Source organism: Macrobrachium rosenbergii, chromosome 19 (genome assembly GCF_040412425.1).
Source record: "Macrobrachium rosenbergii isolate ZJJX-2024 chromosome 19, ASM4041242v1, whole genome shotgun sequence".
Taxonomy (NCBI): domain Eukaryota; kingdom Metazoa; phylum Arthropoda; class Malacostraca; order Decapoda; family Palaemonidae; genus Macrobrachium; species Macrobrachium rosenbergii.
The window spans coordinates 24,786,923-24,806,590 of record NC_089759.1 but is presented as its reverse complement, the minus strand read 5'-3'; the positions used below and the strand labels follow the sequence as shown (position 1 = coordinate 24,806,590).

The window sequence follows — 19,668 nt, the reverse complement described above, 5'->3', positions numbered from 1 at the left end:
GCAATGAACAAAATTGCCCATGAACCAATCTATACATTTTTTTTTAGCAATAACGTTTCAAGATATGTTTATTTACAAATATAACAGTCCAAAAAGTGTATAACTTACTTGATGGTATCCTGAATTATTCATACATACATTTTTTACAAGTCTTTTTTACATTTTGTGGTTCACAGTGTCATACAAGCAATGAACAAAATTGTGAGTAAACTAGTCTTAAAAATTTTTTTTAACATTATCACTTCAGGATATGTTTATTTAGACATGAAGCAGTTGAAAACTGTTAATAACTAATATTCGATAATTCCTTGAAATTTGGCAGTCGGCGGACCCCTTGAAGTTATGAATCATATTGCTAAGTTTTGTGTTCACTAACTGGACTCCACCCCTTCACTTGATGCATCTCTCCGTGAGTGGTATGCCAACACTTGAGCCTTTGCATTAATATTAGTTTATACCCAGTTTTGAGATTCTAAGCCTTGCAATCCAGAATGTGACTTGGTATTTTTAGAATATGGTCCTGTGTGGTTTTGCCACATTATTTTCAGGAATACTGTTATTTTCTTCAATTGAAGGTGATAGTTCAAGTGCATTTTATTACATTTTCTCTACTTTTAACCTCTGGTATCAGTCACTGACTGCTTTATTGTATATCTCAAGTCAGGCAGTGGTAGTCCAGCAGCTTCTAGCTTTATTTGCTTTGTTAACTAATTTATGATGTCCATCAACTGATCTGTAGTTTGATTTTTTATGGTGACATCAAGGATGTTTTTATCCCTCATCCCTTTTCTTATTATATGCATGGAGTATTTATTCTGTTATGCCTTGTGTTAATACCTTAAGTCCTCTCTTTCTGCCTCAAGTGCATTTTAGATAGTAGCAATGTACCTCGTGTGTTCATTGTGATGGGCTACTGTTGGTTGAGCGCATTCTGTTCCTAATTCATGAGCAGCTGGAAAAGTATGGCCTTCTATTGAAATCTTTTGCTGAAATATTGGGTGAAGTTTTAATTGGGCCCCTTATGGGTTTTTGGAAGACATTGAGTTTTTAACAACATTTAAATCATTCATGTATAATTTATTTTTAAAAATGAGTGTGAATAATATGTATAATATATATGCATTAGTATATCTGGGTGGTTTTTTAATAATGGTAATATTATGATAAACATTCATGTCTTCTTTTTAACATCTTGGTGCTAAATGGCCTTTCTAACCACAGTGCTGGACCGTATGGTCCAACTTTCAATATTCATTCATATGAATTCGTGAACATTCTTTGCATGTTACATTCCAGGGTTTAATAAAACCTAATCGCTTGACATCTGTTAGAGAATCACAGTAACAAGTTAATTAGTCTTCACCCCTTGTCAGTCTGTGATGATTATATGAAGTCAGGCATAAATGTCTTACAGTTCATTCAGGTTAGGTAGAAGTGACGTTAGTGACTGACTGCATCTACATGAAACATTAATGAGGATATTTGAATTCTGGGCAGTATCTAATTTACAGTGACCTCTGTGAAAATATTTGTAAAACATTGGTTTGTATGTTTGGAGCATTCATTTTTTTATTTATTTATTTTTTTAGTTAAGCAGTATATTTAAATCCTAACCTAAAACCAAATAACACCATGACAACTAAAATGATTTGTATTTTGTGCATGAGATTCCCTAATAATTTTGTCAAAGGAAATTCATGAAGAAAGTATTCCATCTGAAATGCCATTTGGAATCAGGTAAGGAAGAAGAGATTTATGGATGATTAATGTTAAAAGTAGAGGCTGGGTTGAGTTATTTATGCTTTTGTATTTTGGTATATGCATGTTTTGCATGTGGTGTGTGTGTTTTGTGTAAGTTTGCACCTTGTTGTAAGCTCATTTGTAAATAGTCCTCATGATGCTTGTAGATGCTATATTTTAGATTGTTTCAGTATTCATGTAACAAGCTTTTTGTTACTGCTATTTTGACTGTGTATTCTTTGCTATCTGTATTGAATTAAATGTTGAATTTTCTGCTTGCATGCCAGTTGAATGTTTTGAAGTTTTTGAATACGCGTAATGATGTTTAAATTTATCATATTTAATATTGTATCAGTATTTTGTACTAAAGTCATACATAACACCTTACTATCGTACAAGTGCCGTAATCTTGCCCTGTGACAATGAACAGATCATCCAAAATTGACATGTTGGATAGCAGTTACTGGTTACCAGAAGTATAGGCTTGATGGTAACTTTGGCAAGATTCTTCAACTTGTCTACCCTTAATAAATTACCTTTTCAGTTTGAAGTCTACCCTTAGTAAATTACTTTTTCAGTTTGACTTTGTGATAGACCAACATGAGCTCTTCTGCTAAGATAATGCTTTGGTTTCCATTTCAGTCTTGGTTTGATTGTTCTTTAAGTGACCATTGTCATTTTTCATTTTTTATATATTTGTTCCAGTGAATAATTCTTTTATGTATTTTCTTCATCTTATCTACCTGGGCATCCAGACAGAACTGCACCTTACATGAACTATCATAAGTGCTTTTAAATTCCTATCAGGTCATGGCAGGTCCCTTTAGCACTGACTTGATTGATTTCTACCTTAAAATTTTCATTCGTTCCCTTAGGCTTTTTCTATAGTTGCAGTTTTACATCTTACCTTTACCATGTTCTTTTTCAATTATCATTTTGGAACATCCTTTTTGATGAGACTCATGATGATGTAACCATGTGAAATGGTGGTTTGTTATAGTTTTTTAAGGTAAATATTAATCCCTCAGTGCTTGTAGAAAGGTGGGGATACTTTAGGCAATACTAGGAATAGCAGACTCATGGTACTTCAATTTTTGGATGGTGTTCATGCCAGCAGAAGGGCAGCTCATTTAAATAGGTAATAAACCAATGTCAGAAAAAATTAAAACCGTACAGTGAATGTGTAAAATTTATACCCGTGCAGCATTTTCATGTTTCACTCAGAAGAAAATGCTGCTTCAGTTATCCTTGTTGTGCCCAGTAATACACTCTTCTGGAGCAAGCTTGGTTCAAGGTTTGTGCATCCAGTCTTATCCAGGTTCATCCTGAGGTTATCAAGGAGTACTCCTAGTGCTCCCAGAATCTCAGGTACTACAGTAAACCCCCCGTATTTGCGGACTCACGATTCGCGGACTCACCTATTCGCAGATTTCTCTATGGAACTATATACTCATTATTCGCTGAAAATCCGCCCATTCACGGTATTTTTCACTGAGAAATATTCACTGATTACTGTATTTTCATATAATTTTCATGACTAAATGTACTTTTTGTGATAAAACTATTAAAATACTCAGGCACCCAGGTAGTGCTCGAGTTATAATTCAGTTTTGCGATGAGGCAAGCAATTAATACAGATACGACAATACTCATAAAATATTTTTAAATTTCGCGCAGGCGCAGGCAGCAGCGTACAATCAGGCAGTGAGAGAGACCAAATTACAATAGACCAACTTCTTTTCCTCCATCTCTTTATCCCATCTTCTAGTTAAAAAAGTAAAAGAGAATGATAAAAGCATTATTAGTAATGTTATACTCTTTTGTAAATGCGTACAGCCATAAACAACCAAATGAGAAACTGTTGTTCTGCTTATAACCGACTCGGATAACAACAGCTGTTTTGCTTGCATTTCAACCATCGTATGGTAGTAAACAATTACCGTATTTTTACATTGTACCCTTATTTAGCATGGATAAAAGGCCGGCAAGGAAATATACTGCTAAATTTAAGCAGCAAGTTGTAGCTGAAGCTGAGAAAACAATGTTCAAGCTGCTAATAACTATAAATTATCATGCATCGACAACGTGGATGAAACTCGACCGTAATTAAAATTGGAGAGAGTATTTTAATCAAAACTACTGGGCCTGAAAGAACACATATTACTGCTGGTTTTATGCCGATAAATGATAAAAATCAAGTGAAAATAGTGAGTGAAATCTTGATTTTTTTTTACACAAAACAAACGGCTGTCATCTATTAATGAAAAAAATAGCTAAATCAATTTCACAACAAGACATATTTAAGTTATATTTCGACTTAAAAACACTTCGTATAATGAAAAATAACCTTGCCCCATATAAATAAAGTAGCTAGAGATTCATTTATGCCGACTAGAAGCAAGAAAAGCGCCCTGAACTGAGTTAAATACGGCGAAATAAACTTACCATGTAATCCATTTCCAAACCAAAACATTGATCGCTGCGATCACAATTTATAATTCAAAAGCAATGTAAGACTATATACAATATTATTGGATACAGTGAATTAAAGCATAACATTTTAAAAGATCCATGGAAAAGATGCATATTCATTGTGTTGATGTTTGTATAATACGATATGTGAATATAGAGTACAATATAATGCAGGCTAGGCTACCGTATATGTATACTATATACCATATTGTAGGCTAAGCTAACTCTTGTTTGTTATTCAGTTTCTCTTTGTATTGAATTATCATAAGTCACTCTTCATGAACCTCCAGAATTAGCTGAGATTAATGATTACTATACCGTGTATGTATAGAGTACTTTATAGTGTAGGCTAGGCTACCATATATGTAAACACGGTGGTACTGAGTACCCTAGTGTAGGCTAGGCTATGTTCGTGATACGTTTTTTTCCAACAAACAATGGGGTTTTTTGAACCTAACCCCATCGTGAGTAGGATAATACCTGTATAAGCATTTTTAGTTTTTTTGTTTGTTTGAACTATCAAAATAGGCAGTTCTAAGTGTTTTTAGAAAGGTTCTAAGTATTCACGGATTTTAGCTATTCTCGGGGGGTGTGGTATGCATCCCCCGCGAATACGGGGTGTTTACTGTATTTATACTTCACTTTGCTAAAGTCTCCCTATTCGCATATTTAAAATTTGGTACAGTTCATTTCATCTCTTCCTCTTATGTCTTACTGTATAGCTACATCTGTCAGAGACACTGCCGGGGTTTCTTTTCTTATTAAGATTAGGTTTGTCTGCAAGCACTTTTTCAGATACCTCTTATCAGTACATGATAGGCTATTTTCTTTGTAGATTGTCAAGTAAAGTTATTATCATCATTATTACTGTTATTCATAAAAAATCTCATAATTGAAGTTACTATAACATTTTCTTCTGCTTCTTCTTTTTCTTGGAAGGCCAAAATGCCATGAATTTGGGAACTTTTGTAGCAAACTTCCGCCGGAGAGAATTTCCATATGTAAGGCAATAAAAAGTAAAGAAAGGAAGAAAGATATGCAGTATATAGTGTATAAGATTTATAGTTTCATGTGGGAAATTATATATTTAAATTTATCAATAAGAATGAAAAATTTAATTAATGATAAATAAAAGTGATATTTAATAGATTGCAGTGTTTGACCATGTATGTAGTTTTCTGTGTTTAACAATGATAGTCCACAAGTAATGAACTTCACAGTTAGACTTGGTGTTGTCTCTCCTGGGCCAGCCTCTCGACCCACCAGACATGTATAAGTATGCAGAATGAAGGTTACTCCCTCATAAATTTGAGATGGTATGCAACCTCCCAAGGGATAGGACTTGTCATCTTAATCCTCTCATACTACTTGTCTTGTATGAGTAGGTCCACTTGTAAAAAAAAATATAAAATATTAAAATTGTGCTTGCATGCACCTTCAAGCAAAGAAACTTGAACCTGAACTTGACTGTGGGAGGTCATAATATGGAGGCTGTGAGAACAAGTTTATATCACACCACCCTCGAAGGGAGATGCTGGTTATGGTGATCTTTGAGTGGCAAAGTGTAGATGGTAAAGACCCTTTGTTATGCCCCACCTGCCTGAGCTGCATAGATTTGTCTTTAATTTTTCAACCTAACTTCATTTAAAAAAATTATCTTGGCAAGACCAGCGAGTTTAGAAATAAGAATCAGTGGTGTTATTAAAGTTCTTACAATAGCAAAGATGGTATGTTTACCACCCGCAGTAAGGCAGTTAAATGTTGAACCTAAGATAACCCAACAGCCACAAATAACAGGAAAAATGCTTCAATCAAATCATTTAAGCAAACTTATAAGATAGGTTAAATAATTGATTTTTTTATGTAAAGACTCTCTAAAATATTTTAAAAGTTTGTGTCCTAGCATATTGTATATACTCTTGTTGCTGATGAGTAGTCAGAAGTTTCCTTTCCTCAACGGAGTAACTTTGCTTATGCTGCCAGTAACCAGTGTAACATCCAATTTTGATGGTCTGTTCAGTGTAGCTCATGAAAATTGAGGGTTTGAAGTTCAAGGAATATTTAGAATGTTGATGGAAGTTTTAGATATTTTCAAGTATTTTTTTATAAAAAAGATATAGAGCATTTTTATGAAAGTAATGTTCAGGTTGTTCATGTTTTTTGTCATTATCAGACACCTTGATTCAGAAATTTTTCATTGTTGCTATTTCAATATTGATGATAGATTTGAAATGTTTTAACCAGTAGTAGTGAATGACCTCCTTTTAATGAGGTAGTACAAAACTGATAATTGTTTTCCTATTTCTAGGGTACAAGTGTTCTCTCTCCAGTGGTGCCCTTGCTCTTCATTTTAGTTCCTTCAGTCCTCATAGCATGGAAGAGCCCGTATGACATATATTTACAAAATCCAACAATATACCTATTGACATTTGGCTGTGTGTCAGCAAGGGTTACCAACAGGCTTGTGGTAAGTGGTGTTCAGCACTTAGTTTTGCTAAATGGATAATCATTCTCCTTCTTATTATATGGTTAAAAAATACTGAAACAATAGGAAGGTATTGATTCCAGTTACTATATTAATTAAACTTTGTTCGGTATTAATCAAGCATATATTCTCACAGGCCAGTCAGGTGTGTGATTACCCAGTGTAATTCTGTGACTGCAAAGCCCTCTATTTGTTCTTATGATCCCATTAATCATTAATAGCCCTACTCTGCAGATGGCTTCCAGCCACATCAGCTTTATAGATCTTGAAAGGAGAAAGGCCCCTCTGTACATGCTTTGCTCATGTACCACTGGCCTGGAAAGCCAGTCATCAGCAGCACGTCTGTGCAGTACCTTTCGATCATGTAGGTAACAACCAATGTTCGAGAGCTGATGCACGTCCAGTTGCCCTCGTCCGTGGTCATGACTTTTCAAGTCTGTCCAAGGATGTGACTCTTAACGCTTCCATGGACATAACTCTTCACAATCCCGAGGACATGACTTTTCAGGAGCAGGGAATGATGGGAGCCCTTCATGTGAGATGTTCTCTCTCTCTCTCTCTCTCTCTCTCTCTCTCTCTCTCTCTCTCTCTCTCTCTCTCTCTCTCTCTCTCTCTCTGAAGTGGTTATTGATATTGATCTCATTCGTGAGTTCAGTAATATTCATAAAATAATTCTGAAGTTTAAATCCCCACCTGTGATCACTCCTGCTGCTGTTGGAGCTCTTCTAAGCTCAAGAAAGGATTCGAGAACACCTCTGGATTTTCTTGACTAAGGACAGATGAGGAAATATCACCTGTTCCTCAAGAACTTGGTGGGATTAGGTTTGGTGGCATACTTAGCCTAGCCTACATTAGATCAGAGGAATAAGTTCCTCTCTGGCATTTAAGAAGAACTTATCTGTTCATAGGATTTTGAATGCTGGTTCTTAGCTTTGTCAGACCATTTTCACTTCCTTCTACCTGAAGGACTTTGCCCACAGGTCCTTGAACACTTTTTTTCTTTGGGTCCATTGGTTGCTGCTCAACAAATTGTGTAACTCATCCAGTGCCCCTGGCGGAATAGTTGGTATCTTGCCTAAGATGATAGTGTGGAAGAGGTAGTGAGTGAGGTGGCTGGTCTCTTTTCTTTCCCTTTTTTCTTTCTTCTCTACCTACAGACAGTTTTGAAGAATAGACACATCATGTGCTGGAACTGGCTTGATGCAGGTGAGTGTTGCAGCCATGCTGTTACAGCATTTATATGTTCCATACAGCATACAAGTATGCTTCTCAGTAGCCTTTACTTCTCTCTCCAGCCAGGGAAGTGAGAAATGGTGACAACCCATTGCACGTGGCTGACATGGTTTGTTGCTTGAACAGACATAGTTCTCTTTGACATCCATATATGCAATGAATCTAACATGTTACATTGTATTTTTACCTAGTGGACTGGGTGTTAGATACCCACATATCCAACAACTCAGAGGCTTAGGTCCTCTTCCTTAGACCCCTAATTTCCAGGAAGAGTGATCAGGCGTGCCAAACCTTTAGTCGGTTCAGGGTTCTCATACCTCTCTCCAAGTATGAGTCTATCCTAATGTTAAGACCGAAGGTTTGTTCCACACATGAACAAATGACAAATTTTTTATTAATGTGTGTTTTTCATAGCTAACAAACTTGAGGTCTTAATGCTAACTGCCCACCTCTAGCCACCCCTCTTATGTTTTATCCTGGGCTGGAAAAAAGACTGGATACATAATGAGGTTCTAGCAAGGTCTCTGACCCGCTTCTACCTCAGCTACATATCGGATGCCAGATCCCACAGATTCTTTGCATATACAATTTTGGATTGTTTCCCTTCCAGTATCGATGAGATCTTACTGACAAGGACAGTGGAATTGATTGAGACACTGTTCTATTTCTTTTCTAGTTGCTTTGTTCTCCACTGAGATAGGTAAGAAGACCTATCAGATGTTGGACATATAGAATACACGTGACTGAAGTATTCCAACTGATATAACGTTTGTTTTGTACACAAATGTATCTTTCAGCAGCATACCCTTCCTCTCTCTAGCTAAAGGGGAAAGGAATAATATCAGACACGTATTAATAGATACCTTAGTTTCTTGCCTGAACAGATATATCTATCAACTGATCTGGAGACTAAGTTTTAAAAACTTATTTTCAGTCAAGAAAGGGCGTCTGGTGCCCCTTTCCTTGGTCCTCGTGCTGTTACATTACTCCGGCAAGGAGTGGGAGATGTAGGCAGTAATTGCTGTTTACAGTCCTCAGTATGATAACAACACCACGATACTAACATGGTCTCCAAAGGACCTTGTGTCCTGTCATGTCAGGTCTGCGATAGTGGTAGTACTCGGACTGACAGAAGTACTTTCGGTACGATGACCAACAAGGAATCAAAAGGGAGATGGATGAAATTCAGCACTTTTTCGATGAAGTCAAAGGATAGGACGGTTAATCTTGACTTCTGGTTCTTGCTCAGCCTGGAAAGAAGACTGATCATACTCTTTCTTCCCTCGATTTCCTGTTATTGGCTCTGTTCTGATCTGCTTATTCTGCATATTTGAAGGTGCTCAGTTGGACTGATCGTTTCCCTTTGATGGTCCTGTGGCACCAAAGACAGTGTGACTTATGTGTTAACCCCGTAATCTAGTCTTTCAACTCAAAGCTAACAACTAGTTTGTTAGCTTCAAGTTTGTCAAGAAATGATGGCAAGGGGATCCTTTCTCTAGCTTTGGAACTGATCAACCGAGCGTACCGTGAAACTTCCTGCTGGACATCAGTATGTTTCGGGTAGGATCTCTAGAAGGCAAAGTCATCTATATGTCAGTCACATTCAGAAAGGACATGTAGTTCGAGTCCCAGGATAGAATGTATATGTGAAATTCACATTCATATCCTCTTACCTTGGAGTGTTGGTCATAGGCAAAGGGATCATTTCTCTGCCTAGGGCTATGACTTTGCGAACGTACCCTGCAATTTCCTGGTGGTCATCAGTACGTTTGAGGTACCATCTCTAGGGGCCACAGTCATCCATTGACCTATGGCATTCAGGAAGAACCTGTCAATCTGGTACTAGGATAGAATATAATTGTGCAGTTCACATTCTTATCCTTCTACCTTGGGTTATTGCCCATGGGTCCTTGGACTCCTTTTCCTTGGATCCTTGGTGGATGCTCAATAAGTCACTTAGTTTACCCAACTCTTAAGGACAGGTTGCATCTCACCTAATGTGTGTGGCTGCAGGGAGAAGGGGGGTGAGGAACTGGCCTCCTACCTTCCTCCTGTTTTCCATCCGTTTCCAGTGGACAGAGGAAGAGCGAATAAGCTGTCACGAGCTGGACTGGCGTTCATGCAGGTGATCTGGATGACTGAGTATCCTGTGTATAATCCAGTTTTGTTTGGATTAATAGATGCATTTCCTACCTTCTCTCTAGCAAGGTGAGAGAAGGACTGACTATTGGCAAGCCAGTTGGTTATGTTTAGCTACATAGTCTTTGATATTGTGGGTTCATCCGTACCTTTTCAAATCAAGGGTTTTCATACTTCCCTTTTATTCAAGCTGCCCAGAAGTCTGTCAGTTGAACATCCTTTGTTCAGTAGATCAGAGGTATGGTATCCTTCCTTTGCTTTTTCGTGACCAGGAAGAGAATACCAGGTGAGCCGAACTGCCAGTCAGTTCAGAGAATTACTTGGAATCCTCCCTCCAATAGTAAGTCTCCATATGTAAAGACCAAGGGTTTGTATTCATGTAGGAGCAAATGACAAATTTTTAATTAATTTGTATTTTTCCTAACATACAAACCAGAGGTCTTTACATAAAAGGCCCACCTCTTACCACCCCTCATTCTTTGACCTGGGCCAAAAGGTAAACTGAAGAGATTGAATGCATACTGGTTGGGTGGGCGGTACTTCCGCCCTTACCATAGGTAACTGTTAGCTTAACTGCCTTGCAAAAGTTTAACGCCTGTCTTTCCAGCTTCGCGGAAAGTTATCCATACGTAAAGACCTCAGGTTTTTATGTCTGGAAAAATACAAATTAATTAAAATTTTGTCATTTTGGCCCATTTCCCTTGGTAAAGATATTAGGTGTTGATCTTATGCAACAATTGTCATTGCTATTGCAGTGACCTCTGTATAACATCTCTTTTCTGTGACTAACATTTCCAGACCTGTGAGCCATTTTCTGTGCAGCCAAAAAGGGAGCTGTGTTGATTATCCTGAGTTCATCAACTTATACACCTTCACCAGGCAAGACTGAATGGTGTCATGATGCTGGGTCTGGTAAAGTGGAATAGCAAATTGCCAGTTTTGCTGTTCAGCAAGGTTTCAAGCAGATCAACCAGAGGAATCTCCCATAGGGGGTAGTGCTATCAGTGCACCCCATGTGGTACACTGTAGGCATTACTTAAGGATCATTGCAGTGTCCCTTTGGCCCCTAGCTGCAAACCCTTTCATTCCTTTTACTGTACACTCATGCTCAAATCTAGTGTGGCATGATTCTGTATTATCCAGAATCTCAGACTTGGTGTAACGGATGCCAAGTAGTGTTAAACTTTTGTTTTATTTCCAGTGTCACACATGTTGATAAGTTTGCAAGTTCACAGCTAACACTATTTCCTTATGTGTATATGAATGTGATCTCTTTAATGCACTGGTATAATTTGTAATCTCTGTGACATGAATTAATTTTTTTTACATTGCTTAGCTCAAAGCACAGTGTGATAAGGGTAGCAATCTCTTTAATGCCAGTGCACTTAACTTGCTACTGAAAGTGGTCTTCATAACTACTTGTACAACATATATCAGTAGACCTAGTAAGCATAATGGTTATAACAAAATTTTTAAAATAGGAATAAGACTTACAAAAAGTTTTCTTTGAATTTTAAAGTTTTAGGCTGCTTTACTAAAGGATTTATTTTAGAGATTGTATGTTCTTCTTTGAAGATAAAAGATAATGATTGTTTAAATTATATCAAGAAGATAGTTGTTAATTCAAATATTTATTAGTAATAACCCAAAGGACATTTTTTTAACTAGCAAAGAATGTTATTTTCTTGAAAGTTCTCCTGTTTGGTTTTGGCATATAGTTGATTCATTCATAAGTTAACTTCAAGTACAAGAATATGTAGATAACTTCATCTACTCTCAGGTCAGAAATTGTTAATATAGAAATGTGATTGCTAGTTGTAATGTATTTTTAGCAAGTAAAGAAAACTAACAAATCTAGGCTTAGGATCAAAAGCTTGGCATTAACAAAAGTGTAACTGCATAGGTGAATATTTTTTTGTAAGTGGTTAAGAAATATAACACAGAAAACATTTTTTATGACAATCCAAATATTCCTATAATAAATGTAAAATAAATATTTTCAAGATGATTTCATTGTCATCATTCATTGTAGACCTACTGTATGTCCCAGGTGGTTCATTTTACTACCACTCGAGTGGTCATGTCACAACAAGGTTTCAAGTGGATGCATTTGAGCTACAGTAGTACTTTTGTATTTATTTATTTATATTTTTTTCAGTGTGGAGGGGTAAAAATAATCAAATAGGACTATTTCAAATTTTAAGATATATTGTACTGTAAGTATGCCAGGTCTCACTGAGTAAATGCTATAATTTCTTCATTCACAGGTCGCCCACATGACTAAAAGTGAAATGGCTTACAGTGACGCTTCATTACTAGGCCCAGCTTTGCTCTTCCTAAACCAATATGTTAATTGTCCAATCAATGAAAATTATTTACTCTACATAGTTTGTGTAAGTATAATTTTATCCACAGTTTTTGTTGTTATAAATTCCATCAATTAATAAATGTTCTACCTTTGATATACAGTGTCATTTTACATGTGTAACCTTTTTTATGTTTTTCAAGGGTTAGGTAATAAAAAGGTTAGTTACTGTAACTTTCATGCATTTATTAAGAGTTACATTACAGTTATTGACATTAAAAATTTGCCAATTCTCAGTGGTGACTTTCATTAGTAAAAATATAAGAAAAGGTCTTCAGAAAGTATAACACTGAATGTAAGCTGTGGTTAAAAAAAATGAGTGGTGCAAAACGTTTTTGAGTAGGCGAAAGCAACGTCTAGAACTTACAAAATCGCACCTTTACTTAGTTTAAAGTTTACTGCATTTAAATAAAGGTAAGCTACATTTTTATCCCAGCTTTGATAATTTACAAAAGATATATCTCTGAATTACACTTTATTTAACACTAATGGTGATGATGGTATTGGTACGATGCAATCAGCTGATGTATTGAGAATGTAAACATTACCAGAATACAAATGACATATTGATCGCACTTTTTATATTTTATAATGCAATATGACAATATTGCATACGATATAGCAGTAAAACATCAGTTTTATTAAAGTTAACATTACTTTAAATATAAATGTACTATTTGACTTTTGCAAATGTTTACTGTCGGTGTAACAGCCTAACTGGGGTCAACAGTTCACTCACATTTGGTAGGTTGAGTATGATGCATCCTTCTAAAATATGATTAAAAATTTTTTCGGGAAGTTGCACAGCACAAAAATATATTTGGTAAAAATATGAATTTTCACATTAAGTGAGACTGAATATAGTCATCAAATTTTGTTGACCTTAAAACTTTAACTAATGATGATCTGTCCTCCACAAAAAAAAAAGTTGTTTTTAGAATGTCAGGTAAGGGAGTGTAAACCTGTAGTGATAATAGCAAGCAGAAGAGGAATTTAGTGAGGAGCAAAGCATAATATAATACAGAGAGAAAGAGAGAGAGTGCTGCTTTCTGCAGGGTACTGCATGCCAAGAAATATGATCATTGTAAAAAAAAAAGTAGCAATTATGGCTGCCGATGTTGTTAAAGGAATCAAAACTGACAAAATAGATGTCTTAAACACTCAAGGAAGTAGGAAAATTGTTGTTGATCTCGATATATGAAAAATAGTGGATGGTAGTGTTACTGAGGCCATCTTTTGTGAAAAAACAAAAGGTAAAATAAAGTTACCTTATACAGTATTTTTGTTTATTTTTTCTTTATTTACAATTATGTTGTAAAAATAAATTACAAACCCACTATTGTGAAAAATGTCTCATAAAATAGCATTTTCTGGGGTGGTCTGATTTGAATGAATTCATTTTACATTATACTTTAAAGGAAAAATTTGTTTGATATTCGTTTTTGGCACTAGTTGTGCCTTCTAAAACCAATTAACAACAAATACTGAGGTATCGCTGTAATAGCCTGAAACTGAAAATGTATGAGATTCCAATTCTCATTACTTAGTGCCCTAAAATGAAATGCTTGGTTACATTAATTAATCAGGGAAGTGTAAAAAATTGTTCAGTTGTTTTATATTAATGTGATTGAATATCTTTCTTTCAGAAAAGTAATTTGTTATTTTTCTTTTTCTTTCAGATTTATGTTATTTACGACCTTATAAAATATTGCCAGGAGGTGTGCCTGGAAATTTGTCATCATTTAAATATTTCACTCTTCACCATTGTTCCAAAGCGTCCAGCAAGTAGTACAAGCTCTGCTGCCTTTGAAAAAAATGGTAGTTCAAAGTATATGACTCGCAGCAAGGCAAAGGTTAAAAGTAATTAAAGAAAATAGGCATAGCTGTAGATAAACAGAAGTTATATATGAATATATACTGTATATAAGTAATGTCACAGAATGTAAGATTGGGGTATTCAAGTCTTTTTATGTCAGTTTTCCAGGATTTGTAAATTTATGTTAAAGTGATGTTTTCCACCAAGATGAAAATGTAACTTGTATGCACCATTTCATTGCAGTACTGTATATGATTTATGAACTGCAATTATGCAAGGTAGATCAGAGTAGCTCTATTGGCATTGAAGATATTGTGACTAGAATATTCCAGTCTTTTTGTAGTTAGTAATTTGTTATTTAGGGCAATTATTGTTTGGATTTTTATTCAATATTTTATGTTGGTAAGTGTCTGTGTAACATTTTCTTTTGCGTTTTTAGTGTTCTTTGTGGAGTTGGGGATGATTCTGCTGGACAACACCCCTGAGTAACCCTTTAGTAGAAGAATTGCACTGTTTTTTCTCTTTTTCATTTATTTATTTTTATAGAAGAGAAAAATATAGTTTTGCATAATTTTCTGATGAATATGGATAGTGCACCAATAATTTCTTGGATTACACGTACTTAGGTTTATGGTTAGCACTGCTATAGAATGTAATAGTCCCTGAAATAAAACCTAGTCCTGGACAAGGAGGCACACTAAAAATGAAAATTTGACAAGGAGGCACACTAAAAATGAAAATTTGGACATGTGGAAATGTAGCAGTTTTTCATTTATTGAAGGTTTTCACTTTATTTTGAAATTTCTTTTCCAAGGAAAATTCCCAGGTATGAGCTCCCTTTATAAATATTTGCATTTTATATGCTGTGATGATCTTTTTGAAGTTTACACAATAGTATGCAATCTTTGGTGTTACCTTTATTTTATTACTGTACTATTTATACCATAATGTTATTATTCAGAAATTTTTCTATACAAATCATCAAAGCTAAATTCTTAACAGTTCACTCTGATGAGAGGTGTAAGTAAAAAAAGGTGTTTTTATCTCAGGAGCTAACTTTTGAAAGTGGCTTAGTTCATTTTTGGAGGCAAAAGTAAGTATTCTGGTGGGAAAACTCATTATTTGTAGACCTTTCATAAAACAACTTTTCAATAAGTCTCTTGTTACATGCCAGCACAAGTAATGAAGGTAGTTGAATACCCTGGTATAGCTTAGTTTTCTTGACATCTTCAAGTCCATATAATGTTAAATATATTATTGTACTCTGTACAAACTGAGCTTAATATTTGTAATGTACATACACTTGAAGACAATCTATTTCATCATTACCAACAACCTCTCAAACCTATTTTTAGTGGTGATACTTTGCATAAAAGGATTATCAAATAAGATGTCCTAAATGGTATATATGATAGTCTTAGATTCTTAATCTTTCCACACAGAAAATCTGCTTTCATCTCTTTTCGATGATGTGTATGTAAGTCACACCAGATGACTCTTCTTGTGCTCTTAAAAGTATATATTACTCTGGTGTTTAAAAATATTCTTCTCAGGCTTATTAATATTCTCGCTTAAGTATATGTAACAGGGGCTTCTGTATGTTATGTTACAAGAGACTTTAGGAGCTCTGACTACAAGTTGATAGCTGTGATGACTCTTATTTTTATCTACATACATTTAATCAGGAAGCTCCTTGTACTGTAGTGTTGTTTTCTTGAAAAGGGAGTTAACTCATTTTCTCAGTTGAAAGAAGTGGGTTACATTGTTAGCACTTGCGTTTTGCAGTGAATTGATTGGGAGGACTGTAAATTAACTTCCTGTGACTATACACTCAAGCTTAGTTATATTTTCTCCATGATAATGAAATGCTTTAAAATGACATAAAGAATAAATCAAACAATTCTTCGTCCTGATAGATATTGTGACAGGTGAAGAGTTACAGGTGACTTAAATATATTATTATATATTTAGTTTCATGGTTTTACAGCCCTGATATAGGTACTACTATGTGTTTTACTCTTTTTGGGGAAGGTTAGGCATTGATTGCTGGTTGAATGAATATATTTCCCTTTGAAGGTGAGTCAGCAGTCAGGCATTTATGTCTCACATGTTGTATAAATGATTAGAAACTTTTTTCGGTATTGATTAATAACATTTTTGAAGTGCTTGGATTTTTTCTCTGAATATGATTTTGTGTTGCATGGACATTGGTATTTGTTATCACTGTGTCTTGAGTGCTGAAGATTGTGTATTGTATTTTGGTGACTGGATTTATGTGGCTAGTAAAAAGAAATTAATTGTATGGTGCAAGTTTAGAATTTTCATAGCAGTATTGATTGGTTTGAAAATTAGGATTTTGTTCTAGTTCATTTGTGATGCAAGTTACATCATTGACTAATTGATTCTCATGTCTTATTATATAAAGAAATCTTGTTTGCCAAGTAAATTGCATTGTAATGTTGAACTTTCGTATTTTGAGTACCCTTGTTAGATTGTCAAATTGCTTTAATTGGTCAAGGCATTTTGTTTAATTAATAATCATTCAACATCTTAAACAGGGAAATGGACTGGGACCTCCAAAAGTACCATAATTTTATTGTGATTGACCAGTGTGTTCAGATTGGTTGTATTTTTCAGTGGTATTTACTTAATAATTTTGCTCAAAAACTTTTCTCGCATTCATCATTCAGTATGTCAGCATGATTATAGAAAATTAGTAAGACAGAAATGGTAAAAATTATCGCATTTTAAAAAATCACAAATAGGACAGCTTTGTCAGTGGTGTTTTATAAATTGTGTGGGTTAATTAGGGATTTATGCTTTGATCAGTTTTTCTTTTCACGTTTTCCATTGATTTTTTTTTAATACAAAGGAGTCGTTTTGTTGAATTTAAATTAAATATCTGATATTGATTATTCCACTTGGACTAACGAGGTACATATAAAATACAGTAGTGAAGTTAGGGCTGGTATGTCAAATAGGGAAATCCACAAACACATCTATTTTAATTTATTGACTTGTAGAAATATCTGTTGAAGCTTTTTCAGGATTACAAAGTAACTGTGTGATTTTTTCCATTGTGTAACTACATTATTTTTGTACTGTATATTGGTAACTGATTGTTAAGGGTTCCTTACATTGGTCAAAAGTGTAGTTTACAGTACATTGGTTCTGATTGGAGATTCCCAAAATAAAAGTTTTTATGTTTAGAGAAGGAATGGTGCTATGTCATGGTTTTGCATCCTAGGAGTACTTTCTTGTCTTTATTTAATTGCATGAAAGTTTTCTCTTTATATCTGTTGTTCATTCTTTTAATTGCTTTATTAACCAAAAGCAGGGTATGTTACATGCTTCTAAGGCATTTTAATAGTTTATTTTAAGAGCTGTTGGGTACTTCAAGAAAAGTAATTGATTTTAAGTACACTTTTCCTAGTTGCATATTTCACGTCTAATTGCTTGGATGATTATGGAAATTCTTATACAGTATTCCAGTATAAAACCGCATTATCTTGGTAAGTAACCATGGCCAGTGAGTCTGAAGATTTCGTTACTGAGGCCTGGCAGCTTAACGGTCAACAGTGTGTCTAATTTCTTAATGTTAGGTTTCCCAGGGCATGATGATATAACTTTCAAACTCATCGACCACAACTATAATTACTTACCATTGATTGCTCTTGTAGAATGAATATGGAAACTAGGTATATTTCTCTTGCATGACCATAAGCATCATATACAGCTCTATTTAGTTCTATTAGAAAATACAGACCAACAATATTGACTTGTATTTTCTTATTTTGGCTTAATGCATCTTATAGGCTTATCTCTGACTGTTCACTTTCTTGCTTTATAATTTCAAGTACTGTTTGTTAGTTGTAAACTATTGCAGTGGTTACAAAGATAATCCTGAGTTGTTGCAAAATGTTATGATGGTTTAGATTGTTAAGTATTTCATAGGTTTTCCTTGCTTTCTAACTTCACAAGATTCAGGCTTCCTAAAGAAGTTGCAGTTCAAGTAAACAGTTAGTTTTAAAGTGTAACATCTCATAATGACAACAGCAGTAGTGCCAAAAGCAGCTCACCAACATTGCAGGTTCAGTAAGCTAAAATGCCAGAGGAGAAGAAATCAAGCCATGAAGTTTAATAGTCCTTTTTTTTTTTATAAAGTGTAAGAAGCACAGTTATCCTTAATTTGTCCGATTATAAACTTTTATTGAAGTGTATATTGAGCACTGTTGAGTTTTGTTTTCATGGTTTTTGAAACCATTCTTTTTCATTGGCTATGTGGGTAGTAAATTTTTTTATTCATATGTGGATCTTACCATTTCCATCATTATTCAGATTTGATATCTTTCATGTTATAATGGAAATTATACTTTTTACTTGCTGGTGCATTTTTATCAGGGATAAGTAAGATGCAACATTTTCATTGATCTTTTTTGACTACAGTAAAGTTCGTTTCAAAACTTGTTTTAAATTGTTTCTGATGCATAACTACTGTATTATCAAAAACTTACATAGTAGAAAGATCCCATTTGGGAAATAAAGCATAGATACAATACAAGAGGTAAACTAGCTCATACTCTCCTTTTCTATATTCAATATTGAAAAATCTTGTTGTCATGCTATTAACACAATTATGAATATTTTCCCCACTTAAAAATGTAGGATTTTGTGTATATATTGTAATTCCTACTGTTATAAGCTCTTTTAATTATTGCATTGCATGAGATGTCATAATAATTGGGGTTCAAGGCATGTAAACTGTAATAATTGAGAAAAATATTGTGTACATTATCTACTCACATTATAAGTAGAGAAGTGTTTGAACTTTTTTATTTTTTGAAGTATGTGTTAAAAATAATTGCAATTAGGGAGAGGTTCATGACATGTAAAGTTTCTTTTGCTTGTTTACGGTTAATGTTAAGTCATCTTGTTTTGAGGACTGATGTAAGATATAATTTGTTCTTTGATAAACCGCCCATCTACAACAAGGAAGAAAACTTAAGATGTTTGTAACCCAGTTTCCATCGCTATTATCCATGACTTTTTCAGTTAATTTACTAGTAAATTGTTTACTTCATAAACTAGTTCTGTTGTAGTGTATTTATTTTTCTTGTTGACATTTTTCTGTATTCTCAGTGTACACCATAGAACAAAATACAAGAGTAGATCCATATTTTGCTGAATCATTAATATATTATTGATAGTATAATTTTGTTATTCTTTCCCATGTTTGTTTTTTCTTATGTTGACATTGATTTTTTACACTTTGTTTATATTTTGTTGAAAAAAATGGAAAAGTTTCGTATACAAAGCACTTAACATAAGATTGAAGCTTCTGTTGTAAATTCGTGGACAAATGGTTTTACAGTAAGCTAATAGTAATGGGTGATTGGATAATTTACCTTCCATGCTCCA

General features: G+C 34.5%; 1 protein-coding gene across 10 annotated transcripts in view; it reads left to right on the top strand.

The window, feature by feature from the left end:
- Window positions 1–19,462, top strand: part of bbc (choline/ethanolaminephosphotransferase 1 bbc) — a 72,469-nt gene extending 53,007 nt beyond the window's left edge. For all 10 annotated transcript variants that reach the window (XM_067121308.1, XM_067121306.1, XM_067121305.1 and 7 more), the window contains 3 exons: window positions 6,521–6,679; window positions 12,337–12,462; window positions 14,114–19,462. In XM_067121308.1, coding sequence (XP_066977409.1) covers window positions 6,521–6,679; window positions 12,337–12,462; window positions 14,114–14,302 — 474 coding nt within the window. In that variant the 3' untranslated portion in view covers window positions 14,303–19,462. The remainder of the gene's footprint in view (window positions 1–6,520; window positions 6,680–12,336; window positions 12,463–14,113) is intronic.
- The last annotated feature ends 206 nt before the right edge of the window (window positions 19,463–19,668 follow it).